Below are 14,391 nucleotides of genomic sequence, written 5' to 3' on the forward strand. Positions count from 1 at the left end.
GAACTTTCTGGAACTGTAAGCCCCCTTAGCCCCACCTCAAATGCCCAAGAGCAAGACTTTTTCTCGCATACTATTCTCTTATTGAAGCCCATACTTAATTTATGTATAAATTTCCCTCTTTTTATGCTTTTTTCATTTATGCACATTTTTAATTTATGCAGTCCCAGCCATGTGCATAAAAAAAGGTTCCAGTGTATAACGAATCCTGACGCCCAGTCAACACACGATCGCATATGATGTTGTATGGGACGCTACAGTGGAGGCGATATGCGTACACTCTCTCTCTTCTTGGCGTAACGTCCTCATTGGGACAAAGCCTGCTTCTCAGCTTAGTGTTCTATGAGCACTTCCACAGTTATTAACTGAGAGCTTCCTCTGCCAATGACCATTTTGCATGTGTATATCGTGTGGCAGGCACGAAGATACTCTATGCCCAAGGAAGTCAAGGAAATTTCCTTTACGAAAAGATCCTGGACCGACCGGGAATCGAACCCATCACCCTCAGCATGGTCATGCTGAATACCCGTGCGTTTACCGTCTCGGCTATATGGGCCCTGCGTACACTTTACACGCGGTTAAATGGAAGCAGGTACGCATATGACCTCCACTTTAGCATCCTATTCAACTTCATTTATGACTTTGTATTAGCTGGGGAAGATCAACGAACGGGGTATACTATTGCAATTGTCACGCCACCCCCTCTAAGTCGCCGATAGACCAGTTTTCGTCTATCCTAGATTCGCTACCAAGCCTACTAGTGGGATTGAGTTTCGTGGTCATCGGTGGAGACCTCAACCCCTGGTCGATATAGTGGCCCGCTCGAATAATGCGAGAGGTTGAGCTCTACTCGAAGCTATGGCTAGACTGAACGTGATGTGACCTTCTGAAGCCCGGATCCCTTAGGTCAGACTGGAGGGTTGACGATGGGTACACGCACAGTGACCACCTAGCGATTCGATACAGTGTGGTGTCCGTGTTCCGTGAAGACGGCCGCAACCGAAGGTCATCGACAATTATTGGGCATAGCTGACCTCGCGCTTCGATAGGCCGGCATTTGTAAAGCGATTGTTTATGGAGGGTAACACTAACGATCTATCCAGCGATGATCTAGTCGGAACCCTAAGCCGTGCATGCGACGCCGCAATGTTAAGGCGATCCCTACCCAGAATGGACGCAAACGGTATGCTGGTGGTGTTCAGAAATCGCAGAGCTCTGTCTAAGAGCTAGGAGGAGGATACAAAGAGCTCGCAGGAGGAGGGTAGAATGGAGTGAAGTGAGGCATACAGGGCAGATAACTACTGGCCCTGAACAAAAAGATTAAGACGCATAAGCGGACGTGCTTCAGAAATCTCTGCCAGGCACAACTCCCTGGGGTGATACCTACAGAGTAGTCATGGCCAAAAACGAAGGATGCGTCAGCAACCCCAGCACTCTCACTCGTCATGTTCCAAAGCTCACGTGTGTCAAGACCATGGACCCCGGGAAAACATCCTTTTGCATATAAAACAAACCAAATGATCCATAAACAAATGCGCAACGATCCATAAAAATATCATTTCATGGGGTCTTGTAAACAATTTTATTGCTCTTTTCGCATAAACTATGGATCGTATTGCACTTTTGTATGGATCATTACTGCTTTTTTAGGGATTTTCAGTTCAATTCGGTGGAACATGCATATATATGTTATGGATCGTTTCGTATTTGTTTAAGGATCGTTTTTGTGGTTTTACTGGTACAAAAAAAGTGCTGCCCCGTCCTCTATGGCCAATCAAGCCAATACGAGGTCGCCCTGGTGACGAACGGCGAGTTCATCGTAATAGCGAGGAGTCACTTGAGTTTAACAAGGCTCCGGGTTCGGACGATATCCCGACAATAGCCATCAAGACGGCCATCTAGGCTATCCCTGACATGTTCAGAATGGCTATGCAAATATGCCTAGGCAGAGGCGATCCGTCAGCATACAGACCTCTCTGCCCTCTGGACACCACCGGGAAGCTGTTGGAGCATATCATTCTGTCAAGGCTGATGGTCAATACTGAGAAACCAGATGACTCTCGGATAATCAGTTCGGCTTCCGTACTCGAAAAGATCCGAAAGGGAGTCGTATTTATCCAACTCGATAAGTCTTGTTGGGTAGATGTACTATTTACTCGTGCTAAAAAAAATCGTCATTTTGCAACTAGCTCCATAAATAACTATTTTACGTGGGCAACATTAGCATCCCCATACATTATAATAGAGTGATTCTAGCTGAGACCCGCCCACTATTTACACATTGTCTTTAACAAAAGTGCTAAGAGTGACGATTTCCTGAAAGTCCTTGCCAAAAAAGTACGGAATATTCATTTGTTTACTCAAATTGAAGTACCCCGCGTTAGTTAGATCCACAAAAATTTTGGCGGACTTCTCGATTTTGGTGAAATGTTGGCCATTTGAACTGTTGTAACTCGGAAGCTTCTTCTAAAACTCCATCAAAATGAAACGTTGCTGAAAAGAGGAAAGATAGAGCTACTATTTACAGTTATAATAGTTGGGTCGGCCATATTTATTTTGGCCGCCATCTTAGATTTTTATACCAAAACATTTTTTTCGCCATGTTGGCAACCACCGATTTTCATTTTTTGCATCAATTGAAAGCTGAGATTTATACACAACATATCAAAAAATTAGGGATGTATTTTTTCCTATCAAAAGTTATCTGCAGTTTTCAATCAATTAATGATTGTGAAATTCCTGGAATTTAACTTGGAAGTCTATTCTCTGTGCAAATTCATTGAAAAAGGTCCGTGCTCCAGTACTCGTGCTGTTGTATTTTATACAAAACTTTGAAAAAAAGCTCGCTTGCTGTTGGGGGCAACCCTACGCCACTGCCAACTGATAGCGCACAACACTGTTTCATGTCACCAACACTTCCCCAACAGTCAGGTGTCAAATATTGACAGAAATCATCTGACTCCCGATTTGACTAGTCATCTTTCTCAAACCACTTCTTTGATAGTACAAAAAGGGTAGAGTGAATTATTAGTGAAAATTATACGTAAAATAAACCCATGCTGTCATCCTGTTGAATTGAAATTAATAAAACCAAAGGAGACCAATTGTAAGTTACCTATTTTCCTTAAAATTATATTTGTATCCTAACAAGTATCTATAATGAAATACAGATTTGAGCTCGCTAAATTTAACCTAAAAACGGCGTGCTACAACTAAGGAATCCGAAAACGTTCCAACAAAACTCAAATAATTGAGGACCATTTCGGAACGGATTCGTCAGGATGCCGGAGACCGACCGCTTCGAATGCCAGTTGTGCGATCTGGCGAATAACATCGACGACATGGTGCAGTGCGAAGGTTGCGGCAAATGGTTCCACTACGGATGCGTGGGTTTCGACGATGGCAAGAAGGAGGAACACTGGAAGTGCCAAGAATGCGTTGCCAAATCAACACTCGGCGGCGGCGAAGGAAACTCCAGTGCCCAGGTCAGTAGCGAGCAGCAGCAAGCGACCAATTTCCCCCGAAGAGGAGAGTCGCTTGGGGATGTCGCTCGGCTTAACCTCGAATTGCTGGAGGAGCGAAAGGCGTTTCTGTTGAAGGAAATCGAGCTACAACAAGCGGCCCAGCTGGAACAGCGGAAGTTGCAACTGGAGAAGGAAGTCTGGAAGGCAAGATACGACATCGTAAACGCGAGGGGTGAAGCAGCCAGCAGCGAAGGGAATACCAGTGGCCTTGGAGACTGGATGCATCGACTGAATCAGTTCGCCGTTAGCCAATTTCAGCCAATTTCTGTGGCGGCGAGTGCGGTGACGGTTCCGACAACGATCTCTGGAACAAGACCACCACATTCCACTGTTGGTGGGATCAAATCCACCCCGCAAGCAAGTACGTCATTCCCAGCAATCGTGTCGCTCTTCGGGACAGATTCAGGTGCAGTTTCCCAACCGTCGTCCAGCCAAGCGATTCATCAACAAAGCCACCTTCCGACGAGCATTCATCCGATGGGACAAGCTACCAGCTTCATGCACGACTTCCAGCCTGGAGGAGGAGCAAACCGTCCGGGATCGTCGACGCCGATCACTACAGCCAATTGGGTCAATCCAGTGACGGGTATCACCAACTCCACCCAGGCTCTACCACCATCCATCAGCTCAGTCGGACAGTTCGTTAACTACCCGATGCAATCGGTACACGTAAGTCAACCATACCAGGTAACGACTAGCTTAGGCAATTTTGCATCAGTAGGTCAGGTAGCTTGTTCCCAATACGCAAACTGTAGTGTAGGGCCAGTCCATCCCCAAATGAGTACAATAAATGCACACTCGTCCTACACTCCCTTCCCCCTCCCGACAAGTCTTCCTCAAGTCAACCCACATATTTCGCAAGCACCCTTTGGTGCCCCGATGGCTTCCGTCGCGAATATCGATAATGCGGCGCCGACAGCTCGTCAACTCGCGGCGCGACACGTTATGCCGAAGGAACTCCCAGTGTTCACTGGCAATTCGGAAGAGTGGCCAATGTTCTTCAGTGCTTTTAACACTTCAACGGAAGCGTGTGGCTACAGCAACGTGGAGAATCTTGGCCGACTTCAGCGGTGCTTGAAGGGCGGCGCTCTAGAGGCGGTTCGCAGCCGTTTGCTGCTGCCTGCTTCGGTGCCGCAAGTGATGCAGACGTTGCAGATGCTGTATGGGCGCCCGGAACAAATAATCTATGCGCTGCTGCAGAAAGTACGAGAAGTTCCGGCACCAAAAGCGGATAATTTGTGTACGGTGGTGGCCTTTGGGATGGCAGTTCAGAACTTCTGTGAGCATCTGGAGGCAGCGGGACAAGTACTTCATTTTTCGAATCCGGTACTACTCCAGGAGCTTGTGGATAAGCTTCCAGCAAATCTGAAGCTAGAGTGGGTGACGTTCAAGCGGCAATTTGCGGTGGCTGACCTCCGTGTATTCAGCCGATACATGGCCAATCTGGTGTCGGCGGCCGCCGAAGTCACACTCACATTGGACCCGAAAGGATCGAAACCGAAAAGGGAAGAAAAGCAGAAAGGTTTCGTCAACGCCCATGCTACACCATCCGGTGCAGTGACAGCTGTGAAGCCAAAGGGGGAGTCAACGAAGGCAGTACCGCCGACCTCACTGTCGATTACCTGCCTGGTCTGTGGAGATCCGGATCATCGAGTAAAGGAGTGTGGAGCCTTCAAAAAGATGAATCCAGACGACCGCTGGAAAACTGTCCGCGACCATTTCCTGTGTCGGATCTGCCTTGGGAAGCATGGTAGAAAACCATGTCGATCCACGGCCCGTTGTGACGTGCAAGGCTGCCAAATGCGCCACCATCCACTTCTACATAGCGACTCGGGAAGTTCAACGACATCAGCCAAGTCGACGCCACAAGGAAGCGAGGTGGTGCCACGCAGCACCCCTACCGAAGGCGTGAACGCACATCACACCCATAGCTCCACGTTGTTCCGCATGTTGCCGGTGCGACTCTTCAGCAAGGGCAGGAGCATAGAAACATTAGCTTTCATCGATGAAGGATCGTCCGTTACACTGCTGGAGAAGGGCATAGCGGACGCTTTGCAGGCCGAAGGAGCGGAAATGCGTCTTTGCCTAACCTGGACGAGCAATATCAGCCGAGAAGAGGAAGGTTCGCGCCAAGTGGAAGTAGAGATTTCCGGAATCGGAGGAGGCAAACGGTATCCGCTGAAGGATGTCAGAACCGTAGAATCCCTGGCATTGCCGGTACAGACGCTGCGCTACAACGAGCTCGCTGACCGGTTCGAACACCTACGAAAGCTGCCGGTTACAGACTTCGAATCTACGGCTCCAGGAATTCTCATTGGAGCAAAGAACACCCATCTCACCGCCACTCAGCAAATACGGGAAGGTCGCGTAGGAGAACCGATCGCGGCGAAGACCCGCCTTGGATGGGCTATCTACGGATCAATGCCAAACGGGACGAATTTCGCGAGTTGCAACCTGCACATTTGCGGTTGCGATTCTGACAACAGTCTGCACGAGCTAGTGAAGCAGTACTTCACGGTGGATAATGTAGGCGTTGCGGTGGATCGAAGTCCTGAATCAGACGAAGACAAGCGGGCAAGGACACTACTGGAGCAGACAACGAGGCGAGTCGAAGGCGGATTCGAGACCGGGCTTCTGTGGCGCTACGATCACGTGGAGTTCCCCGATAACTACGCCATGGCTGCACGACGGTTACGCTGCTTGGAGAAGCGCTTCATTGCTGATCCAGCCTTATTCGAGAACGTCCAGCGTCAGATAGCGCAGTATCAGCAGAAGGGCTACATCCACGAGGCGACGGAGGAGGAGCTGGCGACGGCCGACCCAAGACGGTTGTGGTATCTTCCCGTCGGAATAGTGCGGAACCCGAAGAAGCCAAACAAGATCCGAATCGTGTGGGACGCGGCGGCAACGGTGGACGGTGTTTCCCTGAACAGCATGTTGCTGAAAGGACCGGATTTGGTTCAACCACTACCGGATGTTCTCTGCGGATTTCGGGAGCGAAAGGTAGCAGTGGTGGGAGATATTATGGAAATGTTCCATCAACTGAAAATCCGACCAGAAGACCGATACAGTCAGCTTTTTCTCTGGTCCGGAGACACCAGCCATTCCCCAAAGACCTTCGTTATCGACGTAGCGACATTCGGCTCCACCAGCTCCCCATGCTCGGCGCAATACGTGAAAAACGTGAATGCAAGCGAAAACGCAGAGGAATACCCGAGAGCAGCAGAAGCGATTGTGCGCCGACATTACGTCGACGATTACCTGCAAAGTTTCGACAACGAAGAAGAAGCGTGTCAGGTCGTAGAGGAGGTCAAGCTAGTGCATCGACGTGGCGGATTCATCATCCGCAATTGGCTCTCGAACTCGTCCGCAGTTCTCCAACGGGTCGGGGAATCCGACACTACACCAACGAAGATCGTCAGCGATGGCGGAGCTCCAGGCAGTGCTCAGATAGAACGTGTTCTGGGCATGCAGTGGAAGGCAACTGAGGACGTGCTTGTATTCTCCAGCGAAACCGACATGGAAGTAAACCCCACCAAGCGAAGCATTCTGCGATATGTAATGAGCCAGTTCGATCCGCTTGGGCTTCTTTCCCACTTCCTCATCCACGGTCGCATCATTATCCAGGACATCTGGCGTACGAAAGCAGGATGGGACGACACGGTAGATGGGCAGATTCTGGAGCGATGGTGTTTGTGGACCGCAAAGTTCAAGGAGCTGAAAGAGGTACGAATACCACGCGCCTATTTTCCGGGCGTGACGGCGTCGGACATTGAAAATCTGCAGCTCCATGTTTTCGTCGATGGCAGCGAGACTGCCTATGCGTGCGTCGCCTACTTCAGGGCCACTATCCGCGGAGAGTATCACTGCGCACTTGTCGGAGGAAAAGCGAAAGTAGCTCCGATAAAAGCCCTCTCGATACCGAGACTAGAGCTCCAGGCAGCATTGATAGGCTGTAGGCTTATGAAAACACTTTGCAACAGTCACAGCCTGCCGATATCTCAGCGAGTGTTCTGGACCGATTCGAAGACCGTCCTCTCTTGGATTCATTCCGACCATAGGCGCTACCGACAATTCGTCGCCTGCAGAATAGGGGAAATTCTCTCCAAATCAAATCCAGTAGAGTGGCGGTACGTTCCATCGAAGGCTAATGTCGCAGACGACGGCACAAAGTGGGCCAGTGGACCAAATTTGAAAACTGACAGCCGTTGGTTTAGAGGTCCGGACTTCCTGTGGAAGTCTGAAGAATCGTGGCCACGCCAGGCTGAACCCGAAGCAACAATCGTCGAGATCAGACCGTGTCACGTTCACCTTACGCCGGAGCCTTGTGAGGTCATCGCCTGGAGCCGCTTCTCTAAATTCGAAAGGCTAAAACGGACTGTTGCCTACATCTATCGCTTCGCAGACAATTGCCGGCGGAAGGCGACGAAGCTGCCGTTACAGAGCTCGCACGTCACGCACGAAGAACTAAATAAAGCGGAAAACGCAATCTGGCGGCTAGTGCAGCAAGAGCAGTTCCCGGAAGAGATGATTCAGCTGTTGAAGGCGAAGGAAGGACAGAAGCTGAAGTTGAACAGATCCAGTAAAATCTACAAACTGTCACCGTTCATCGATGAAGTTGGAGTAGCCCGAATGGATACACGAATCGCTGGAGCAATCTTCGTACCGTTCGAAACCAAGTTTCCCATAATTCTTCCGAAAGGACATCGGCTTACTAAACTGGTCGTCGAGTGGTACCATCGGTGCTACCTTCACGGAAACGTCGAGACCGTGATCAACGAAGTGCGCCAGCGGTTCCACGTTCCGTGTCTACGCGCGTTAGTGCGGAATCAGACAAAGACCTGTGTGCAGTGTAAGGTGTCCAAGGCCAAGCCAACGTGTCCGCGTGAGGCACCGCTACCAGATGCACGCCTCAGTCCATATACTCGCCCCTTCAGTTTCGTTGGGCTAGACTACTTCGGCCCCATTCAGGTCAAGGTTGGACGCTCTCTAGTCAAGCGATGGGTGGCACTATTTACATGCCTCACTGTCAGGGCCGTTCACCTAGAGGTTGTGCATTCGCTGTCCACCGAGGCTTGCAAGATGGCAATACGGAGGTTTGTCGTGCGACGAGGAGCACCTTTGGAGATCAGGAGCGACAATGGTACCAATTTCCTAGGCGCCAGCCGCGAGCTCCGACAGCAGATCCAAGGAATGAACCAGCAACTGTCAGCCGTCTTCACCAATGCAGTCACCAAGTGGGTGTTTAACCCACCGTCAGCACCTCACATGGGCGGATCGTGGGAGAGGCTCGTTAGGTCCATCAAAGTTGCCTTTTCGGCCCTGTCGACGACCAGAAATCCGGACGACGAGACTCTACTCACACTTATGATCGAAGCAGAAGGGATAGTGAACACCAGACCATTGACTTTTGTACCTCTGGAGTCAGAAGCTCAAGCCGCTCTTACTCCAAACCATTTTCTTTTGCTGAGCTCGCAGGGAGTTGCTCAACCTCCGATGGCCATCCCAGAACGTCCAGAGTCCCTTAGAACCAACTGGCGACTCACGACGAACCTAGTGAATCAATTCTGGCAGAGATGGGTGCGCGAGTACCTCCCGACTATCTCTGGACGTACCAAGTGGTATGACGAAGCGAAGGAACCAAAGGTTGGAGATCTGGCGGTCGTTGTAGATCCTTCGGTCCGGAACGGGTGGCTTCGTGGGCGGATCATTTCCGCTATCCAAGGACGAGACGGGCGTTGCAGGCAGGTACTTGTGGAGACCTCTGGAGGAGTGCTACGGCGACCTGTAACCAAGGTTGCCATTCTGGATGTCAAGGTAGCGGATGATGGAGGAGTTGAGAGTAACGCAGTACCACCGGAAGCGCCGGACGTGCATTACGGGTCGGGGGATGTTGGGGGCAACCCTACGCCACTGCCAACTGATAGCGCACAACACTGTTTCATGTCACCAACACTTCCCCAACAGTCAGGTGTCAAATATTGACAGAAATCATCTGACTCCCGATTTGACTAGTCATCTTTCTCAAACCACTTCTTTGATAGTACAAAAAGGGTAGAGTGAATTATTAGTGAAAATTATACGTAAAATAAACCCATGCTGTCATCCTGTTGAATTGAAATTAATAAAACCAAAGGAGACCAATTGTAAGTTACCTATTTTCCTTAAAATTATATTTGTATCCTAACAAGTATCTATAATGAAATACAGATTTGAGCTCGCTAAATTTAACCTAAAAACGGCGTGCTACAACTAAGGAATCCGAAAACGTTCCAACACTTGCAGTACACAGTACCAGCTCGGTGCTGTCAGTGGTAGCCAAAAATAATTTCTCAATGAACGAACTGAATGATTTACTGGGAGCGGCCACCGAAATATTCAGAAGAAACGTGACATTTTGATGACCCATTAGTCTTGTAGGGGCTTCAAGAACCGTCACAAAGCCTAATACCTTTCAAATTGGTTTATGATAGTTCTAAGAACATCTTACAGACTATTTGGCTCAGTGATCAGTTACAACTTTTTGGAGGATTTGCCGTACGGTGAAGATCTGGCCCGTTGTCCGTTAACTTCCCTCAACGTGCATGTTGGCTCTTTGTTGCTCCCTGCTGTACTAATGTAGTCATTTCTTCCGCTGTCTTGGTCCTCCATACCTGTGCTCCCCACACCACTCAAGTGTTCGTCGTAGTGCTGCTTCCACCTTTTGATCACCTCACGTCGGTCCGTCAAGATGCTTCCGTCCTTATCCCTGCACATTTCGGCTCGCGATACAAAGCCTTTGCGAGATGCCTTGAGCTTCTGGTAGAACTTCCGTGTTTCTTGTGAACGGCACAGCAGTTTCATTTGTTCGCACTCCGCTTCTTACGGTGAATACCAAGCTCTTTTCCGTGAGTACCGAACAAATGTTTACTCTGCGACAAATTCTTGATAGACAAACTTGCCTCACATGTTTATTTATTGATTTCAAGGTAACGTTCGATTCAGTGAAGAGAAACGAGTTTTGACAGATAATGATAGAGCATGGTTTTCCGATGAAACTGGCACGGCCTTCAATGTCAGTACCGTAATCCGGGGTCAAATTGATCACTTTAAAACAACTTTTGCGTATAACATCAGTGCCAATCCAAATATTGCCAAAATAAATTCTGTAACACCAGTACCCAGTGGATCTCCATGGAACATGTGACGCAATTTTGTTCAACAAATTTAAATTTTAAGTTAAATAACTCCAAATATCAAAAATTTGGAAATGTCACTTTAGGGCAAAATTGATCAGTATACAATTAAGCAAGGGAAATTTCTTTCTCCGCTTAATTTTGCTCTTCTAAAACCGAATAACGCTTTTGAAATCTTACAGCTAGCGAGTTTAATACTTTAAATGCAAAACTTAATTTGAAATTTCCCCCTTAAACGCCTTAAGGTAGGCAATTTCATTTGAAATAAGTGATTTTTATCACAATAAATGACTATTTCATCATAAAATGAACTTTATTTTAACTATTTCATGTTCTGATTAGCTACATAACTTCCCAACCAAGGCTCCACAAAAATGTTAAAACAGACAATTTACGGGCAGTCCTATTAGCAATCGATTGTTTAGTAGCAATGATTCAGTTAAATGAGAAATACATTGCAAATTCCTAAAAAAAAATTAAGGCAAAACTAACTTTTTTTCAAAATAAATATAGTCTACACTCATCTCTTGTCATGTACGTACCAAATGACGTAAAAAGTTTAAGAACATTTCGACGCTTAAGAGTTCCTAGTATGGAATTACAATGTAGTACTAGAATGAACAATTGCTACCCGCTGATCAATTTGACCCCGGTTTACGGTACGATTGTTTGTTGTTTACTAACATTACCCAGGTAACCAATTAAGAGTTAAAATGGTATTTATTTGCCATAGCATGTTTTTCCCATTTATTTTCTTTGTTGTTTCTTATGAATGACAGTACATGCGAATGATAGTGGCATCTACAGCCATGATACGTAAATTAGAAGTGGAAATGTTTTAAGGTTTTAGCATCACTCACCTCTCTTAGCAGTTTTATGGCAATAAAGTAGCAGTAATGATACATGTTAACCAAAACTTACCGTGCATTTGAAATGCTTCGCAACTGCTGTCAGATTTTAGGTAGCATTTTTTTTTTTATTAGAGAGACTTTACCTCTGAGGCATTCGTCTCTGAAAACTAGCATTCAAATTGCTAGTATAGGGCAGTTTAGCAGGCGAACCGCTATGATACGGCAGTAAGCAGGTCGAATGTAGATATGAAACAGAAATACATCTTATTCAAATACTTATTGGTTACCTGGGTTTCTAATGCATTTTTAATAAAACTAGTATACATGTTGAATCTTACAAAAAAATGCTAGTTTTCTTATTGAAATAAAAATGCAAAAGTGAGAATTTAATTTCCAGGGTAGTTTTTCGCGATTCCATTCGACGTGATGAATATAATATTAGTGTCCATTGATTTGAAATATCAATACGTCATATTTTTTGCTGGCGTTCATCAATCAGAGATAGAAATAGAAATATCCGTTGGCGAAAATTCGTTTTCATCCCGGCACTGCATCCAGCAAATCAAATCCCACAAACTTGATTCATATTCGCTTCCGCTACAGAAAATACAAAAAATCGTGCACTCTTGCGTTCGAGTGCCGGAGCCGCGCCGCGGCCACTGTTTTCAGTCGGATTTAATTTTTCTTTTTAATAAATTGCAATTTCCGAAATAAAAACTAGCGCCTCGTCTCGAAAATGGTACGCTTTCGCCAGCCAGCACTAAGAGCACTCGAGTTGTGCTGGACCACGCGATCCGAACGAAGAGAAGTGCTTTATCGCACACACAACATGCAATATATGTATAATGAATGATGTTTATTCGTTATTGTTGCCTGCTTTGGTCATAAGTCCTCCATATGCATGTTGCCTCGGCTCCACTGCTCTTCTCGGTCGGATCGGGGACTCTTTTTATCGAATGCGAACCGGTGGTGGCCATCCGCGAGTCTGACTGTGTAAGGAGGCGGCTCCGGCAACTTTCGGGAGGTGGACCGCCACCCTCGATTGAACTCTTTTCTTGCTCCCATTGTATGCTTTCCCTCTCGCTCACACACAAACATAAATTTACTCCTCTGAGCTCCACCATGGTGGGAGCCCCCATCGCTACCAGTTTTCCATTTGTTTTCTTTCTATCGTCACACATACGCAGCAACCGTTGTTGGTTGTGGATTGTGGAACTACTTCATGCGAATCGCAAGGCCTACTGCGATGATGACGACGTCCACCCAAGCGGCGATGGTCACCTCAATGTGGTGCAGCGAACGATTTTTTAACAGTGCAATGTTCGGCTGGCACAACCAAGTCCAGTTCGACACGAGGGGATGCTTTTTTCTTCATTTTTGGGCACCCCACACTGCTACCCTGCCTAGGTGGACTTGCAGCGAGCCTCGTCGTCATCGTCGTCGTCGTTGGCGCAATTGAAAGATTGGAAAGGGGGTAATTTTTTTACGGAGGAGATGCGAAACGGCAATGGTTGCGCTTCGGCTTTCGGAAAGTGTTGCGATAAACAGACGAGCAATTTTTTCTCATTTTGAACCGCATGCTCTTTTTGGATACTTTTCGCAGCCGGATGTGTGTCCATGAGACATTTCGCTGAAGAGTAACGATGCGGTGTTGGGATGAGAGTAGAAAATAACAGTAAATGTATGCGGTATAAGCTTTTGTGGTGTTTCTGAACCCCCACCGAAAGCAGTTTTGTGTGGGCTTTTCGAGAAAAACTGCGTTGGTTTTACCAGTGAGGCTTTCTGGGATGGTGGGGTATCTTCAAGATAAATTGCCTTTTTGTGCTGAAATTGTTCGGTTGTTATGGAGTTTGTAGATGGTTGTTTGGGGAAATAGTTTGAATAATTACGATTTATTAGAAGCAAAAGCTTTTACTAAATGTATTTTATTTACAAAAAGATATACCGCATTTAGTTCACCACTGGACTGCGCACTGAGTCTTCATAAGTGCAAAAACGTAAATAAAACTGCGCGATTGCATCAAATCAAATTGATGTCTTCGGCGCACTATTTCTTCGATGTATGCTGAATAAGTGCTCTGAAGACACCAAGTTGATTGGATGCAATCGCGCAATTTTAGGCCGCTTAGAAGTCGGTGACCTGATTGACCTGGAATACAGGTTGGGACCTGGTATTCACGGCATTTCTGAAGGAATTGTCGTACGGCGAAGATCTGATCAGTTGTCGACCGGCCGTCGATGAAGCCGGCTTCATAACTTCCCACTCGTGTTAGGTGACAGCCGGAGGAAGATGATCTGGGATAGCACTTATTGGCAGCATTCAAAATGGTGATCGCTCTGAAGTTCTCACATTCCAAATGGACGCCTTTCTTGTGAATGGGGCAGATTACCCCTTCCCTCCACTCCTCCGGTAGCTGTTCGATTTCCCAGATCCTGACTGTCAGCCGATGCAGACAGGTGGCCAACTTTTCTAGGCCCATCTTGATGAGTTCAGCTGCGATACCATCCTAACCAATTGCTTTGTTGTTTTTGAGCTGATGAATGGCAAATAGAATATCCAGTTGAGCCTGCTACCACTTGTCCCTAAATATTACACAGTGATACTGAAACTTCGGGAAGATCGAGTAACAAACTACCGTAGAAGATGTGGCTTCTCAGCTTTTTGAATACAGAATTTTGTACATGTTCGAAGTGCTGTCCATTGTTATGCAAGGTCATGAAGTGCTTTTAAAAATTGCCTCTGGTGTTTTTCATAATATTCTCTTGTAGTTATTCGGGAGAATTGATTTGAGGTTTCTCTAAAGATCTCTTCGAGAGTTTTTCTCTAATTTTGATTTGTTACTG

General features: G+C 47.0%; 1 protein-coding gene across 1 annotated transcript; it reads left to right on the forward strand.

The window, feature by feature from the left end:
• The first annotated feature begins 3,278 nt into the window (after positions 1–3,278).
• Positions 3,279–9,506, forward strand: LOC134291078 (uncharacterized). Its single transcript, XM_062858361.1, has one exon. It carries the CDS (start codon positions 3,279–3,281, stop codon positions 9,504–9,506), a length of 6,228 nt encoding a protein of 2,075 aa, XP_062714345.1.
• Positions 9,507–14,391: the final 4,885 nt, after the last annotated feature.

Source organism: Aedes albopictus, chromosome 3 (genome assembly GCF_035046485.1).
Source record: "Aedes albopictus strain Foshan chromosome 3, AalbF5, whole genome shotgun sequence".
NCBI classification, from domain to species: domain Eukaryota; kingdom Metazoa; phylum Arthropoda; class Insecta; order Diptera; family Culicidae; genus Aedes; species Aedes albopictus.